The sequence below is a fragment of the Bufo bufo genome, chromosome 1 (assembly GCF_905171765.1).
Source record: "Bufo bufo chromosome 1, aBufBuf1.1, whole genome shotgun sequence".
NCBI classification, from domain to species: domain Eukaryota; kingdom Metazoa; phylum Chordata; class Amphibia; order Anura; family Bufonidae; genus Bufo; species Bufo bufo.
In genome coordinates this window covers 806,943,437-806,962,146 of record NC_053389.1, presented here as the reverse complement: position 1 = coordinate 806,962,146, position 18,710 = coordinate 806,943,437, and the positions used below count along the sequence as shown (strand labels likewise).

Sequence of the window (18,710 nt, the reverse complement as noted above, 5' to 3'; positions counted from 1 at the left end):
ATGCCATTAGTGCCCACCAGAATTCATAATGCCCCCATTGATGCCCCCAGTAATAGTAATGCCCCCATCATTGCCCCCAGTAATAGTAATGCCCCCATTAGTGCCCCCAGTAATAATAATGCCCCCATTAGTGCCCCCCAGTAATAGTAATGTCCCCATTAGTGCCCCCAGTAATAGTAATGCCCCTAGTAGTGCCCCCAGTAAGAATAATGTCCCCATTAGTGCCCCCAGTAATATTAATGTCCCCATTAGTTCCCCCAGTAATAATAATGCCCCTAGTAGAGCCCACAGTAAGAATAATGTCCCCATTAGTGCCCCCAGTAATAGTAATGCCCCCATTAGTGCCCCCAGTAAGAATAATGTCCCCATTAGTGCTACCAGTAATAGTAATGCCCCATTAGTGCTCCCCAGTAACAGTAATGCCCCCATTAGTGCCCCCAGTAAGAATAATGTCCCCATTAGTGACCCCAGTAATAGTAATGCCCCTATTAGTGCTCCCCAGTAATAGTAATGTCCCCATTAGTGCCCCCAGTAATAGTAATGCCCCCATTAGTTCCCCCAGTAAGAATAATGCCCCCATTAGTGCCCCCAGTAATAGTAATGCCCCCATTAGTGCCTCCAGTGTGATGACGTCTCGCAGGTCGTGTACTCCAGTCAGCAGTGAGTGTTCCCCATGGCGCCATCAAATGGAGGAGGGGAGAGCTCTGCCCCCCCTGAATATAAGGGGGGGGGGGGTGTTAAGGCTGTAATAATGAGCGCCCTACAATTAGTAACAGTCCGTACAGGAAAATATCAGCAATTATTATTGCCGGTAGAAATAAATTACTAGCATCGGCAGGGCCACTGAAATACTGGCTTGGCCGGTGAGATACCAGCTGAGTGGCAACCCTACCTCCAACTGTATGTTGTATACAGTCTGGTCCCATTATTCTGCCTCCCAGCTGATATCCAGAGTAACTCTTGTGTGCAGCACGGACAGGAGCTAGATGGGGGGGACTCAGTAAGATCCACAGCTGTTGGAGGGGGGGTGGGTTCATAGAGCGAACACGGACATTGAGGAAGTCCTGCAGATGCTTAATTGGGTTCAAGTCTGGGGAATTAGGGGTCAGGGTGGTACATAGAAGTCTGGGTCATACTCTTCCAACCAATGTCAGACATTTCCAGCCGTGTGACACGTCACATTGTCCTGCTGGAAGATCCATCCTTCCCAGGGGAGACAATAAGCATGTATGGGTGTACGTGATCGGCAAGGATGGATTTTTATCCATATCAGTGGAGAGTGCTTTGCACACAGGGCCAAACTGGCCATATACCCTACAGGGAAATTTCCCAGTGGGCCAATGCCCAGGGGGCCACCCAAGCCCTCCTCTCTGCTGGCCGGGCACATAATGAGCGCTCAGAGGTAAGTAACGCTGTGAGAATCAGGTACTCATGTACCCGGCCAGCGACTGCTCCCGAACTCAACCGTTGTGGCCACAACTCAGTCCCCTGCTCCATGTCATATCAGAGACAACTGGAGAAGGACGGAAAACGGCGGCTACTGATGGCCACCTGAGAGGGGCAGCGTGCGGGGCAGTATATGGTGCTGCACTGCGATATTTCTTTCTGCTGGGATGATATTCTGCACTATGATATTGCTACTACTCATGTTGCCCCACCGTATGTCTTGACCCACCTACAACATAGGGTCTCTTTTAGCTTCTTTTTTTCCAGGGCCACTTTAAGTTCCCCTTCCCACCCCTGCTTCCACATGTATGAGTGGTCCAGAGAATGCCAGGAAAACCTTTCCCAGACCATAACGTGGTCACCACCAGCTTGAGTCTTCCAACAATGGCTGCAGGGTGTTTGTTCTCTGATGTTTCTCGCCTGACGAGCCAATGTCCATCCGTCCCATGGAGCAGAAAACGGGACTCATCAGAGAAGACAATCAGCGGAGGTCCAATTCTGATACTGCCATGAAAAACCGAAGCCTTTTCAGCAGATGCAACTTCATTAGCAGAGGAGCAGTGGCCGCCTGTCTGCTCTGGGGCCCCATACGCAGTAGGGTTCTCTGAATTGTTGTGTTAGACACATGTCTGGTAGCTGCCTAGGTCATTTTGGTGGTCATCTGCTCCACTGTGGCAGGTTGGTCCTCCCTCATGCACCTTTGTAGTTGACCTTCACCTCTCACATCAATGCCACGTGGCGCGCCACAATTGCCACTCGCCATACACTGTCACCACAGCACGAGAACTGTTCACACTGTGCAGTATCAGAATTACCACCACCCAGGGCCCAGAAGCCAATAATCATCCCTTTTACCCGAGGGGTATGTGTGTATCACCCACCTTATATGCCCACCGAGCCACCTCAGCACATGTGACTTCCTTCATGAGCTGCTGACGTCAAAAGTAGGAAGTGATCAGAATAATGGGACTCGACTGTGTGTAACTGCACACCACGCTACACTCCAACTGTATGTGATATGACCACACACAACAGTCCACTCCACCTGTATGTCATACTACAAACCGGATTCCAAAAAAGTTGGGACACTATACAAATCGTGAATAAAAACTGAATGCAATGATGTGGAGGTGCCAACTTCTAATATTTTATTCAGAATAGAACATAAATCACGGAACAAAAGTTTAAACTGAGAAAATGTACCATTTTAGGGGAAAAATATGTTGAATCAGAATTTCATGGTGTCAACAAACCCCCAAAAAGTTGGGACAAGGCCATTTTCACCACTGTGTGGCATCTCCCCTTCTTCTTACAACACTCAACAGACGTCTGGGGACCGAGGAGACCAGTTTCTCAAGTTTAGAAATAGGATTGCTCTCCCATTCTTGTCTAATACAGGCCTCTAACTGTTCAATCGTCTTGGGCCTTCTTTGTTGCACCTTCCTCTTTATGATGCGCCAAATGTTCTCTATAGGTGAAAGATCTGGACTGCAGACTGGCCATTTCAGTTCCCGGATCCTTCTCCTACGCAGCCATGATGTTGTGATTGATGCAGAATGTGGTCTGGCATTATCTTGTTGAAAAATGCAGGGTCTTCCCTGAAAGAGATGACGTCTGGATGGGAGCATATGTTGTTCTAGAACCTGAATATATTTTTCTGCATTGATGGTGCCTTTCCAGACATGCAAGCTGCCCATGCCACACGCACTCATGCAACCCCATACCATCAGAGATGCAGGCTTCTGAACTGAGCGTTGATAACAACTTGGGTTGTCCTTGTCCTCTTTGGTCTGGATGACATGGCGTCCCAGATTTCCAAAAAGAACTTTGAATCGTGACTCGTCTGACCACAGAACAGTCTTCCATTTTGCCACACTCCATTTTAAATGATCCCTGGCCCAGTGAAAACGCCTGAGCTTGTGGATCTTGCTTAATGCTTCTTCTTTGCACTGTAGAGTTTTAGCTGGCAATAGTGGATAGCACGGTGGATTGTGTTCACTGACAATGGTTTCTGGAAGTATTCCTGAGCCCATTCTGTGATTTCCTTTACAGTAGCATTCCTGTTTGTGGTGCAGTGTCGTTTAAGGGCCCGGAGATCACGGGCATCCAGTATGGTTTTACGGCCTTGACCCTTACGCACAGATTGTTCCAGATTCTCTGAATCTTCGGATGATGTTATGCACAGTTGATGATGATAGATGCAAAGTCTTTGCAATTTTTCGCTGGGTAACACCTTTCGGATATTGCTCCACTATCTTTCTGCGCAACATTGTGGGAATTGGTGATCCTCTACCCATCTTGGCTTCTGAGAGACACTGCCACTATGAGAAGCTCTTTTTATACCCAATCATGTTGCCAATTGACCTAATTAGTGTTAATTGGTCTTCCAGCTCTTCGTTATGCTCAAATTTACTTTTTCCTCCCACTTTTTGGGGATTTGTTGACACCGTGAAAATTGGAATCAACGTATTTTTCCTTTAAAATGATACATTTACTCGGATTAAACGTTTGATCTGTCATCTACGTTCTATTACAAATAAAATATTGACATTTGCCATCTCCACATCATTGCATTCAGTTTTTATTCACAATTTGTTTAGTGTCCCAACTTTTTTAGAATCCGGTTTGTACATTAGGAGACATAACTGCACACTAAAGCCCACCCCAGCTGTGTAAAATGACCTCACATTCTACACTCCAAGTGTGTGATACTAATGTATGCCCCAACTGTATGTAATATAACCGCTCACTACACTCCAGGTGTGCAGTATAATACACCATAGTCCACTCCACCTGTATGTAATCAGCCGGTTACTGCAGTCCGTTCCAGCTGTGTAGGGCACAACTGACACCTGCTGTCTCTGGGGGCATGGTTAGCAGATGCAGCACCCCAGAATAGGGCACTTGCAAAATTGCTTAATGTTCTGATGTATTGTACCTGTTTAGTTTTGTATGGATAAGTTACCAATCCCGATTCTGCCCTTGTAGGAGGCTAGGAGTTGGACCTAGGTCCGCCCCTAGTTTAGTGCGAGTCTAGTGTTAGCTGAGGGAGAGAGAAGGCTACATGTGCTCACTCCTCAGAAGACTAGGCCTGAGTCACAGAGAATCACTATCCCTGAGATATTTGCATCAAGAAAGCCATGTCTACTTAACAGTCCTCCAGAAAGAAGGTCTGAATCTGCATGGCCGAATACTGGAGACAGTCAGTAAGGTGTAAGTCTGACAAAGCCGTCACCAAGTAATTACATCGGGACATCATATTTTTTTTATTTTATTTCCCCTTTAAGAACAGTCCTGAAAGAACACAGTGCATCACTCTACGTCCCTTCCCCTTCATTCAGGCTCTGGCCCTCAACCTTTGTGGTACTTGATCTTCCTGGTCTCACTGGTGGTTTATAATCCTCCTGTCCTTGCCATAATGGAAATTTCTCTATGCACCAATTTCCCGCTTTTGGGGTAGTGCTGTAGAGTTTGTTGTTTTATGTACATTACATTTTCCCCTCTGGTGGCGCCCCCTGCTGTTTATTCTTCTAGTCCACCTTCTCCTGCATTCAGTAGTGGACTGACACGCTCAGTAGCTTCCCTGCTCTCAGTACCAGAGTAGTCATCTCATAGTGAAGCTGACCAGACACCTTTCATACCTTCGTCCCTATCTCTCTCTAGACTGTAGAGAAGGTGCTCGGGGGCATTACACAGCATAGCGGTGTAGTAGAATGACTATGGCTGTGTGTCTATGACTGCAACACTCTCCTGGGAGATTCAGGTTCTTGATGGTCACATGGGATGAGCTTCTGCCCTCCTACAGAAAGGGAAGAGACCAGAGCTGCAGAGAGGAGAGCCGGGTTTTTGCATTGAACAAAATTGTGCCTGACTCAATTTTTTTAATTTATGGGGTAATCCCTTTATTAGTACTTGAAAACAGCAAAAAAATAAAATAAAAATGTTCTGGTTCCTTCACACAGTCACAGTTTTGTTTCATGTAACATGGTGTTTGTTTTTTTTATTTACTGTCATTTTGTGCGTGTTTTTTTTTTTGCATTTATACTTACCTGTACGTCGCTCCGCCGCTGCCACCGTCTCACACAGCCGTGGGATCTTCCACTCCGGTCCCGACTGGACTTGTTCCCTAGTCTTCTGTCTTAGCTGCATAAACAGGAACATGTCAAGTCAGGATCTGAGCAGAAGAGACGAAGCCTGTGTGAGACGGTTGCATGGGTGGAGGAATGGACAGGTAAGTATTAACCAAACTGTCTTTCTACCACAGGGTGTCACGGGGTCCGTTCTATTCTCGTACAATTAACAGAGCGAGTGATGCGGGGACAGCCCAACATCATTTATTGTGGCTGTAATAAAACTCCCACCGAGCACAGGAAAGAACATGGTCCGTGGAACCTGTGATAGTCCACAGAACTCCACTAATGGTCACAAGGGGCAGGAGTGCGGCAGATGCTCCTCCTGATGGGCATCCCTCCAGGGTGTTGGCCTCCAGCTTCAACTCCTCTCATGCAGGTCACCCCTAGCATTGGGTGTTCTTCCTGTATCCTTTTAGGGTGCTGGCCTCAGCATCAGCTCCCCACCAAGCTCAAGGAGTCCAGGCAGGAACCTTCTCTGTGGGGTCTCTAGCTCCAGTCCTATAACATCTGGGGAGGGTTCTAATTGCCCCTCAGCCTTAAAGGCGGCATTCCTCAATCATAGCTCAGTAGGATAAGTCAGAGACGCCAAATGTCTTCCTTGTCCAGTCTCAAAGGGAGGTCCTTAGGTGGACGCCAACATCATTTAGCTAAGATGCAGACGGACAAAGAGGCTGATTCAAGTACCTCTACCTATTGTGGTGTCTTCCAGGCTGGTTGGCAAAACTCACATAAAATCAGCCAAAATATAGAATAAAAAAATAATAAAACAGTAAATCATAATGCAGCATCACAACGGGTTTTCGAAAAAAATAAAAAATAAAAGCCCAAAGAATCCCTTTAAAGGGGTTTTCCGAGACTTGAAGGGGTCCTCTCCCTTTAGCAAATGGCATTTCTAATGTAGAGAAAGTTAATATAAGGCACATCCTAATATATTGTTATTATCCATATTGCTCCCTTTGCTGGCTGGATTCATTTTCCCATCACATTATTCACTGCTCGTTTCCATGGTTATGACCACCCTGCAATCCAGCAGCGGTGGTCATGCTTGGGCAATCTAGGAAAATGCGCCTGCCTCTCTGGTGGGTGGGAGTGAACATAGTACAGCAATTATTCCTAGAGTGCGCAAGCGCGACCACCGCTGCTAGATTGCAGGGTGGTCGTAACCATGGAAACAAGCGGTGGATAATGTGATGGAAAAAGGAATCCAGCCAGCAAAGGAGGCAATATGGACAATCACAATACATTGGTAAGTGCCATGTATTAACTTTTTCAACATGAGAAATGCCATTTGCTGAATGACAACCCCTTTAAATACTGATGATCTGAATGGTGTGGGTCCGATTACCGGGATCCCCGCCGATCAGCTGTTTGAGAAGACAGCTCAGCTTTTCCTAGGTCATGTGACATCACGTACATCGGTCACGTGGCCAAGAAGGTGAATGGGGCTGAGCTGCAATACCAAACACAGCCACTATACAATGTACGGAGCACAGAGAAGGCCGTGGCGCTCACAGGAGCCCTGGTGTCTTCTCAAACAGCTGATCAGCGGGGGTCCCGGGTGTCGGACCCCCACCGATCAGATACTGATGACTTAGGGCTCATGCACGCAAACGTATTTTGTTTCCGTGTCCGTTCGGGGGATTTTTTGCGGCCCGTATGTGAAACAATTTAATTCATTAGGGCGACACAAAAAAAAACTAAATTACTCCGTGTGCATTCCGTTTCCGTATTTCCGTTCTGCAAAAAAAAAATAGAACATGTCCTATTATTGTCCACATTACGGACAAGGATAGGACTTTTCTATTAGGGGCCAGGCGTTCTGGTCCACAAATCACAGACGTCATCGTATTTTTTGCAGATCCTTGTTTTGCAGACTGCAAAATACATACGGTGGTGTGCATGAGCCCTTATCCTGAGGATAGGTCATCAGTATTTAAATCTTGGAAAAACTTTTAAGTCATGTAGAAAAAACCAAAGATGCCACATCCGATGCATTCTGCCTTAAAAAAAACAAAAAAAACACCACTGACCCAAAAATGTTACAAAAACACTGCAAACCTAAACACGTTGTATGAAGTGCATTCTATATGTTGACATAGACTTTCATGGAAAAAATGGCATTGAAACACTCTAGGAAAAGTAAGAAAAAAATAAAACACTGTTAAACAAACACTTATGGCTCATGTCATTTTTTACAAGCATTTAAAGGGATTGTCCAGTTAAAAAATAAAATCATTTATGAAAGGTCAGAGTAGGGGAAAAAAAGAAAAGTAACACTTACCTTACCGATCCCCCGCAAATCCTACTCTGATACTTCCTGGTCCTACAGATCCACAGTGAATCCTAAACTGATATTTCCTGGAGCTACTGATCCCCAGCGAATCCTACTCTGATACTTCCTGGTCATACCAATCCCCAGCGAATTTCTACTGTGATACTATCTGGTCTTAACGATCCCCCACGATTCCTACTCTGTATCCCTGGTCTTACCGATTGCTAGCAATTCCTACTCTGATACTTCCTGGTCTTACCGATCCCTAGCAAATCCTACTCTGATACTTCCTGGTCATACCAATCCCCAGCGATTTCTACTGTGATACTATCTGGTCTTAACGATCCCCCGCGATTCCTACTCTGTATCCCTGGTCTTACCGATTGCTAGCAATTCCTACTCTGATACTTCCTGGTCCTACTGATCCCCAGCGAATCCTACTCTGATACTTCCTGGTCTTACCGATCCACACTGAATCCTACTCTGATACTTCCTGGTCTTACCGATCCTAGCAAATCCTACCCTGATACCTCCTGGTCTTACCGATCACCAGCGAATCCTACTCTGATACTATCTGGTCTTACTGATCCCCAGAGATTCCTACTCTGATACTTCCTGGTCTTACCGATCCACAGCGAATCCTACTCTGAAACTATCTGGTCCTACCGATCCCCAGCGATTCCTACTCTGACACTTCCTGGTCTTACCGTTCCATAGCAATTCCTACTCTGATACTTCCTGGTCCTACCCATCCCCAGTGAATCCTACTCTGATACTTCTTGGTCCTACCCATCCCCAGTGAATCCTACTCTGATACTTCCTGGTCCTACTGATCCCTAGCGAATCCTACTCTGATACTTCCTGGTCCTACCGATCCCCAGCGATTCCAACTCTGATACTTCCTGGTCCTACCGATCCCCAGTGATTCCTACTCTGATACTTCCTGGTCTTACAGATCCCCAGCGAATCCTGCTTTGATATTTCCTGGTCTTACTGATCCCCAGCGAATCCTACTGTGATAGTATCTGGTCTTATCGATCCCCAGCGATTCCTACTCTAATACTTCCTGGTCTTACCGATCCCCAGCGAATCCTACTCTGATACTATCTAATCCTTTGGATCCCCAGCAAATCCTACTCTGATACTTCCTGGTCTTACCGATCCCTAGAGATTCCTACTCTGACACTTCCTGGTCTTACCGTTCCTTAGCAATTCCTACTCTGATACTTCTTGGTCTTACCAATCCCCAGAGATTCCTACTCTGATACTATCTGGCCTTACCGATCCCCAGCGAATCCTACTCTGATACCTCCTGGTCCTACCGATCCCCAGCGAATCCTACTCTGATATTTCCTGGCCTTACCGATCCCCAGCAAATCCTACTCTGATACCTCCTGGTCTTACCGATCCCCAGCAAATCCTACTCTGATACTTCCTGGTCTTACAGATCCCCAGAGATTTCTACTCTGATACTTCCTGGTCTTACCGATCCCCAGCGAATCCTACTCTGATACTATCTGGTCTTACCGATCCCTAGTGAATCCTACTCTAATACTATCTGGTCTTACCGATCCCCAGAGATTCCTACTCTGATACTTCCTGGTCTTACCGATCCCTAGTGAATCCTACTCTGATACTATCTGGTCTTACCGATCCCTAGTGAATCCTACTTCCTGGTCCCACTGAACATGTGTGACTGCTCAAGCAATCATGACTGAGGTGGGTCACTGCTGCAGCCCCATAGCGGTTAATTGAGAGTAGTAAAGCGTGCACGCATTGATATTTCAATTTAGGTCGTCATGAGATAGGAGCGGCTCCCAAAGAGGATGGTATAGAACCCTTTAACCCAAAAAAAAATATAAAAATAAAAAAAATAAAAAAAATAAAATAAAAAAAAATCCACATAAAAAGCTCAGATTCCTACACACAGTTATGTAATACATAATTAAAAGATTAAAAAAAATCCTAGGTATTTATGATGAATGTAATAATAAATAGATGAGTCTCAAGGAGCGAGAATATTTACTGGTGACTCACAACTGGATCATGCGTCACACGGCTGATTGTGCAGCAGGGGCTAGGCAACGGCCAATCAGCGGCACCAGCAGTCAGCTGGAAAAAGGCAGATGTGAGTGTGAGAGGCCATGCTGCAAACAAAGCCCTGCCATAATAGAGAAAGGCGAAATAAAAGCAAAGAAAAAATAGACTGCGGAGGGAGAAGATAAAATAGATTAAAAAAAAAGATAAAAATGTAACCAAATAAAAATGTGAAAGATACTTAAAAATTATAAAGAATTACAAAAAATACATAAAAATAATAATAATAATAATAATTATAAAACATTGAAAACTTACATAGAAAAAATAAATAAAAAATGTAACCAAATAAAAACTGAAAAACGATAAAAAATGATAAAGAATAAAAAAAATACAAAAAAACAATAATAATAATAAAAACATTGATAGAAAAAATAGTTAGAAATGTAACCGAAAAAAAGATTAAAAATGATAAAGAATTAAAAAAAATAGATAAAAATAAATAATAATAATAATAATAATAATAAAAAGTGCATATATCATCACTGAAAGGAAGATGGAGCGGTTCGGGGGTGTTGGTCAAACACTGAGTCACTGGAGGTGAAAACAGACCATGCGACAGATGGCGTGAAGATAAAAGGGATTCACAAAACAGGTATCTGCTGCATTTTTACATTCCGTGTGGACTGTCCTGATGGTATGGACTATTTATGACTGCTGCCCACTGATGTGAATGGCATTGTCTTATACAGCGACGCTGCCATTGAAGGGGTTTTCCGAGATTTCCCGCTGTAACCTTGTCGTCGGGCATTCTGTAGGGGGCGCTGCTGCATGTTGTCACTGTACACATAGAGGGACGACAGGATGCATGGGGGATTCACAAAACATCAGGGGGCTGGAGAGGAATCTTTAAAGATAACCATTACTCTCCCCCCCCCCCCCCCCCCCTCCCGTTCACTCTCCCAACCAAGTCACTGGCTTCAGTGGTCACATGCCATACATGCAGGCACCACCTCTGAGGCCAGTGATTGGCTGCAGCAGTCACGTGAACTACGTATGTCACATCATGATTACCGCAGGACTAGGGGAGACAACTGCAGAGACGGGGATGAACAGGTGAGAATTTTTTTATTTTAGACTCTTAATATATTTTTACAAAACTGGTACTTGTTTATCAAATCCCTTTGAATAAAATAAAATAAAAATCTATGTACAGAGGAGTACATTCCTGAGTACTGGCGCAGCAATAACATAGCATGATAATACAAAAATGAAATATAATTTTTTTTTTTTTAATGTATGTATTTTTATTATATGGCAGTTTTTTTTTATTATTATTGTATGTATTTATTTGTCATTATTTTTATATATTATTTTATTATTCATGAATTTAAGATTATCGTTGTCCTTTTTGGGGACAGATCACTCTTCTCACAGACTATCCCTTCCATCATACAGATAACGCGAGCATCTTTGCTCCTTTTATCTTGGCTGTTTCCGAACTCGCCGCTAAGTTCTTCCTTGTGCGTGTCTTCTTATAATGTCTCCTGTTTCCAGATTGGAGGAAACAGGAGGAGGAGGAGGAATCTGCAAGTTTGTGCAGGCAGAAATAATTGCCTGTGACCACTTCTATCCTTATAGCTACATCATGTACAGAATTGGTGGTCACCCAGACAGGAAGTCAAGTAGTTGCTAAGCAACTAGAACAAACTCACGCTGCATAATACAAGGAGAAGGGACTATCAGAAGCGAATAAAGACAGCATTACATACCTTTGCAGAATCCTAATATCGTATGTGTACAAGGCGACTGTGGTAGAGTTACCCTTTAAAACCCCCAGCATCTCCAGGCCCAGCCCCCCAAAATAATCAGTCACAACACCTTAGGTTTTTTGGATAAACAACATTTATTTTAATATTTATGTTGTGGGGGTAGGAGGAGGGGAGGGTAAATTCAGAAGGGGATATAACAAGGAGAGAGGGGGAGATTTAACCCTATTGCCCCTGCACACACTCGCCCCCTCCCTCCTAATGATACATTGCAGGCAAACAGGGCAACCAGGCACACGGGTTGGTGGGTCGGGGGGTCTCAGCTTTGCGTGTGCCTCATTACCCGGCTGGTTGCAGCTACATAATGGCTGTTCCCATGCAGGGTTTGGATGTAACGGGTGTAAGAAGGTGGGTCCTCGGGGTTATTACAGTCATGGAGTTGGGAATTGACACAGTTACCGTCACGGCATCTCTCATTACGTGGTAGAGGGGCAGTGTAATTAATCATAAATAGGAAAAAAAATACCCCAGAATGGGTACTACCATGAGCGTCCCATGCCTCCCGCACAGTGCCACCTCCCTCCTAAGTGGCAAGGGGAGGGGGCCTGGAAGCTAGCCTGCCTTCTGCTATTATCTCCTGACCCTGTCTCTCTCTCCACCTGTGCCGATCCTGCCCCCTGCAAGGCATATCGGCAGAACGGGCCAAGAGGGGAAGCATCGCCCCTATCCTCACACCAAATCCCTCCAGATTAGTGGAAGCAAGAGGGGGTCCCCCCCTAACTGCCCTACAAGCCATTGAGTGGAGCATTCTGGGAAACCCTAGGGCCAGGGGGGTCACGAGCCCTTTCTATAATGCCCCATACATGAGAAATTGGCATACTGAGGTGGGGGAGGGGGGAATCTAAGGAGTTAATATATATTATATATATTTTTTATTCTTTACACACATACTGTACATACACACACACAATTCTCCTCTGATAAATCCTCAAATAAAAAAACTGCAAAAAAAAAAACGGCCAAAAACCTGACTCATTTAATAGGGGAATGTAAATACGAGACCAGTTCTGGGGTAATTGCCCCTCCCTCCCCCCTTGGGGCAGGGGGCAGTGTATAAACATCACGGACACACAGCGTCACGGGAAACAAGGTAACAGAAAAACCTGCACACGGACAAATTAAATATATATATATGTGTGTGTATATATAAGTTAGGGGAGATCTCCAGTCATTGGGTATTTACATGGGAGAGAGAGCGAGAAGGGACAGCTTCTACACAAGATGTCCCCACTTCCCTGTGTGAGGAGGGGGGAGAGGCAGGAAGAAGGGGGAATTATGTTGAGTTTTGTCTGGTCCCAGCTGGGGGTATAGATGATAGATCCGGCGAAGGGGGGGAGAAAAATTAGACAGAGAGACGGAAAGAGATACGCTGTCCTTAGGTGCTGAAGTAAACTGGAAGCAAAAAACATAAGACATAGAGGAGGAGGATTGGAGGGAGGGGGTGACAACATGGCGGGGAGGACAGTAGGCAAAGATTAAGACGGGATTGGAAACGGGTGCAGAAAGGTGGGACGGGATTAAAGGAGAGGGCATGGAAAGAGGAGGAGGTGATAGGAGGCAGGTTGGTGGGAAAGGAGGAGGAAAAGATGGAGTGAAAAAGGGGGTGCAGAAAGGTGGGAACAGGGTTAAAGGAGATGGGATGGAAGCGGAAGGTGATGGGAAGTAAAGTTGGTGGGGAGGGAGGAGAAAAGGGACAGGATTGGAAAGGAGGTGCAGAAAGTGGGACAGTGGTAAAAGGCAATGGGATAGAAAGAGAAGGTGATAGGAGGCAGGTTGTTGGCAAAGGAAGAGATAAAAATGGGATGGGAAAGGGGGTGCAGAAAGTTGGGAGAGGGGTCAAAGGAGATGGGATGGAAAGAGCAGAAGGTGAGGAGAGGTAGGTTGGTGGGAAAGGAGGAGGAAAAAATGGGATGGGAAAGGGGGTGCAGAAGGGTGGGACAGGGGTTAAGAAAATGGGATGGAAAGGGGAGAAGGTGATGAGAAGGAGGTTGGTAGGGAAGGAGGAGGAAAAGGACAGGATGGGAAAAGGGGGTGCAGAAAAGTGGGACAGGGGTTAAAGGAAATGGGATGGAAAGAGGAAGAGGTGATAGGAGGCAGGTTCGTAGGGAAGGAGGAGGAAAAGATGGGATGAAAAAGGGGGTGCATAAAGATAGGACAGGGGTTAAAGGAGATGAGATGGAAGCAGAAAGTGAGGGGAGGTAGGTTGGTGGGAAAGGAGGAGGAAAAAATGGGATGGGAAAGGGGGTGCAGAAAGGTGGGACAGGGGTTAAGAAGATGGGATGGAAAGGGGAGAAGGTGATGGGAAGGAGGTTGGTAGGGAAGGAGGAGGAAAACGACAGGATGGGAAAAGGGGGTGCAGAAAAGTGGGACAGGGGTTAAAGGAAATGGGATGGAAAGAGGAAGAGGTGATAGGAGGCAGGTTCGTAGGGAAGGAGGAGGAAAAGATGGGATGAAAAAGGGGGTGCATAAAGATAGGACAGGGGTTAAAGGAGATGAGATGGAAGCAGAAAATGATGGGAGGTAGGTTGGTGGGAAAGGAGGAGGAAAAAAGCAAGAGAAAAATAAGAGGTTAGTACAGTGAGCCATATATATATATATACAGTACAGATCACAGAAGCAGGTATACACACGCTATATACACACCACACACAGGACACTCACCAATAATTATGATGAGGATGATAGCGCATATCACTCCCATAATGATCATCATCTGAGGAGAGAACAGATAAGTGTCAGAGATTAGTAACGAGGCAAGCCAGACTGACTACCTCCATCAGGGGTGAAAAAGTGAAGGTGATGCTGGTAATCTTCTGTGGTACAATCAGACTAGTTCTATAATCGAATTGACTACTAACCACTAAATCAGCCATGGTTACTAAATTAAAAAAGGGGTTAACAGAAGCTAAATGGCGCCATAGTAGGGACTTGGCCACTCTAGACATACAGCTGGCCATAGGACATTAGATTACAATGTGCTGTAGTATCTGATATATTCTGGTGGGTGTTGCTTGGACAACTGATTGTAAGAACCAAGGTGGGACAACCAAATCTCAAAGACACAAGACGGACAATCCAAGTGTCATAGCTCCAAGGTGGCAAGGGCCCAAGGCTGAAGAGTCCAGTGCCGAAGGCTGAAGGTGGGTGATTCCAGTACCATGCTCTCCAGATGTGGTGAAGGTAGCTGGGGTGGGCAACAGATGTCTAATGTGCATGACTAGCTTAGGGCATTGAACCTAAATTCATCTTTCAATGTGTATAGTATCAACTCAACTACCAATTCCTTCAAACTGAAGAACATGCAAACCTCCTTAATGGAGTTTGGATAATATAGCGCCATAGATTATGAAGCAACAGCCATGGTGGAGATAACCATATGTTATGGAGAACCGGGCAGACCGCCTGCATACACACCTTTAGGTTCTTCCACCAGTACTTGCGCTTGAGTTTGGCCGCGCTGGTTTCAAACTGCGAGGCTCCGGCCTGCAGAGCGTCCGCGCGGTCATCCAACTCGGACAGCTTCTGATCTCGTTCCAAAACCTTGTCTACATTCACACGCATAATATCCACCACCTGTAGGGAGGGAGAACAGACGTTGAGTGCATCCAGAATACAGAGGTATCTTCATGTGGATCTCCCACCACCTCTCCTCAGGACTCACCTCATCGACCTGTGCCTGGGTTTGTTGGAGCCTCCTGTTGCTGGTGAGGTTGGGAGGTTGGTTTGCTCCATCTCCGGGGGCAGCGGGGGGGCCAGCAGCTGGGGCAGACCTGAAAGAGAATGGGACGTAGAATTGGTTTGCAGAATAGAATACGTGTGCAGGAAGATGTTCTATAAGCTCTATACGTGTATCTGGGGGCATTAGTGGTGGCATGAAGGGTTTCAGTTTGGGCAAAAATAGCCACAGGACTAAGTTAAAGACATAAATAAAGCTCTTGGGAATATACGTAATCTGGATAATCTGACACATTTACACACAGGGCTATATCTGACCTGAAATCCACAAGGAATATTTAGTCGCAGCACATGGAGTAAACAGAGGTGCGTGTCAGGGGCGCACGTTAGGTCCTGCAACGCGCAGGAGGAATGTGGTGACCTCAAGTGAGGCCAGCGGTGACCAGCCAACAGCCAGGATCATTCCTACACAACAGAGCTTGCTAATAATAATAATAAATGAGCCCAAAAAGGAGGAAACATCGAAGGCAAGAAAATAGTGAAGAAGATAAAGTAGATTAAGAAGATGGTAACGAGGTAGATGAAGCAGGGAGAAGATGAAAATGAGATGGGGAAAAAAAGACTGCAAAAAGGTAAAGAAAAGAAAAGCATAGAAGAAAGTAGAAGAGATGGAGATGTGTAAGAAGTAGAGAAATATAACAGAGAAGAAGATGGAGGCAAGAAAGATGAGATGTAACATAAAAGGTCAATGAAGATGTAAAAGACGGCAAAAACAGCGAAGAAGACAAGAGGCAAGTGAACAGGTAAAGGTGGCGGAGAAGTAGAAAACTTAAGAAGGTGAGGAATAAGGCGATGAAAATGAAGAAAACAACAAAGGCGATAGAAAAGCTATGATAATGGCGCCAGGCAGAGCAGCTTCTCCCTCTAAGGGGTTAATAATATAATTGAGACGCCATGTGTGATCAGCAGACGCCTCACGTCTCGGGTCCCTCCAGAGGTGTAAATCAGCTTCTCACCTCTCTGCGATCGGAGAGCACCCACACCTTCTGTCTAATGCCCCCTTCTCTGCCTGTGTCCCTATGGCAACACTTCCTGGCAGTCTTCTCATGGGGGCACAGGGTTTCACATGAACCAGTCAGGATACAGAGTTTATTTCTCACTAAATAAATAGGAAGATGAAATTGGTGTTTAGCACCCCCCGCCCCCATGACAACCCTGATCTGCCACAGAGGAGCGGCCAGCCTGTTATCCACCCCTTCCTGCTCTGAGTTCTCAGAAGTGAAGTCACATAAAAATGCCGTCAGCCTCAGTCCCTATAACAACACTTCCTGCTCCGGTGACTGGAGGTGTTATCATGGGGGCCTGACAGAAGTATGAAAGACAGCTTCTGATTGGTTGCTATGAGGCCCAGAGCCTCCTGTGGAAACAGGAAGTGTTGTCATGGGGACACCAGATAAGTAATAGAAGGCAGATTTCCAGCGAGCCCTTCTATCTGGCAGTAGATGATGTTGGACTATACTGCCTCACATCGGGCTGATTTCAGCTGCGCTGAATGCTGTAGAAACCTTGGCTCCCCGTATACCGCCTGATAAATGTCAGTGTGCGTCACCAAAGGGGGAAGTAAAAATATCCTTCATCATGTAGGTTCTGATTCATCTGACTGCAGAACGAGACGCAGCGGAAGCCTCCTTCATATGGGCATGACGTGCTGACACTACCCGTTCTGTGCCATTATAGCCAGGGGTGCACCTCCAATGAGGCGGGGGGCCACGTGGAGAGGGGGCCACGTGGAATCAGCGCTTTCATTGTGGCAAAGGGGTTAGGTTAAGAAATTTGCGCCGTTTTAGTTTTCGCCTCAGGCAGCAGAATAGCTAGGTGCACACCAAGCTTTCCCAGACCCCTGGTGCACCCCCACCACATCCCTGTGCAGCCATGGTAGTCGTCAATCACCCAGCTTTCCCAGAAACAGCTATGAGTGGCGACTCTAGGTCTTGCATGCCTCCCTCCTTCAGGACCCTGCTTCCCCTCCAACACCCAGCAGTGACTACCTCCTAGACTGACAGCGCTGTCTGCGGCGTGCAGCTCCCTCTAGTGGCGCAGTGAGGATGGTGCGCCGCAGAGATCCAGAGGTCTCATTTTGGGCACTGCCAGGTAGCAGCTGAATCAGGAGGGCGCGCTGGCAGGAAAGGGGAAAACCAAAAAGATTTGCTGCGTAACAAGAAATTATACGGCAGCGGCACGAGAGGCGCGGTTATAAATAACCTGCAGTGACGCCGACCTGAGTCCGTATCTGCCATGTCTGCTGGCTGGGCCGGCGCCACACTGCAACCTTTACTTCACAGTGCCAGGAGCAGGTGGTTATTTGCTTCGAATTGCGCCCAATGTTACACGATATGCCACCCTCATGCAATGTTCGCTACATCGCAGGATTGGGCCGTGAAGTTACACATCTGTCGTGACTACTTTATAAAGATGTGACTGCGCCACGCGTTAGACGGCTACTAAACTCTCCATTACCGCGCCGACGAGACATCTAAAATCCGTTCCGTTTTTTGTTTTTTTTTGCGAACTGTATACGGGAGCATTCATTTCAATGGGTCCGCAAAAAAAAAAACGGAAGTTACTCCGTGTGCATTCCGTTTTCCGTATTTCCGTTCTGCAAAAAAAATAGAACACGTCCTATTATTGTCCGCATTACGGACAAGGATAGGGCCGGTTGTTCCGTTCCGCCAAATACGGAATGCGCACGGATGTCATCCGTTTTTTTGCGGAGCGCAAAATACATACGGTCGTAGGCATGAGGGTCCATTCAGACGTCAGTATTTTGTAATCTGCATCTGTTCTGCAAATTTGCGGAACGGATTGCGGACCCATTCATTTCAATGACCCCGAAAAAACTGCAGATAGCACTCAGTGTGCTGTCCGCATCCGTTCAGTTCCGTTATGCGGATCCGCAAAAAAAAAAAATACAGCTTGTCCTACTATTGTCCGCAAAATGCGGTCCGTGGTCCCATTGTAGTCAATGGGTCCACAAAAATGTGGATGACATGCGGAATGCATCAATATGTCATCCGCAATTGTGGATCCGTTTCCAGGAAATAGAAAAAAAACTTTTTTTTTTTAGTACCCTAGCAACGTATATTCCTTCCAGTTTTTTGGGTGGAAAAACGGAACGGAAGCGGATGTGAAATTGGTAAAAACGTAAGTTTTTTTTTTTTGCGGAAACACAGATCTGCAAAAAACGGAACGGAAATCTGGAAAAGAAAAATACTGATGTGTGAATGGACCCTTATAAGGCAAACGCGCGACTATTAGTCC

At 46.0% G+C, this 18,710-nt stretch overlaps 1 protein-coding gene across 1 annotated transcript in view; it reads right to left on the bottom strand.

The window, feature by feature from the left end:
• Positions 1-11,775: 11,775 nt before the first annotated feature.
• The window catches only part of VAMP2 (vesicle associated membrane protein 2), a 28,536-nt gene continuing 21,601 nt past the window's right edge, over positions 11,776-18,710 (bottom strand). Inside the window, exons 2-5 of the mRNA XM_040415178.1 lie at positions 15,379-15,487; positions 15,132-15,290; positions 14,379-14,430; positions 11,776-13,109 (exon numbers count right to left, since the gene is read on the bottom strand). Coding sequence (XP_040271112.1) covers positions 13,093-13,109; positions 14,379-14,430; positions 15,132-15,290; positions 15,379-15,487 — 337 coding nt within the window. The 3' untranslated portion in view covers positions 11,776-13,092. The remainder of the gene's footprint in view (positions 13,110-14,378; positions 14,431-15,131; positions 15,291-15,378; positions 15,488-18,710) is intronic.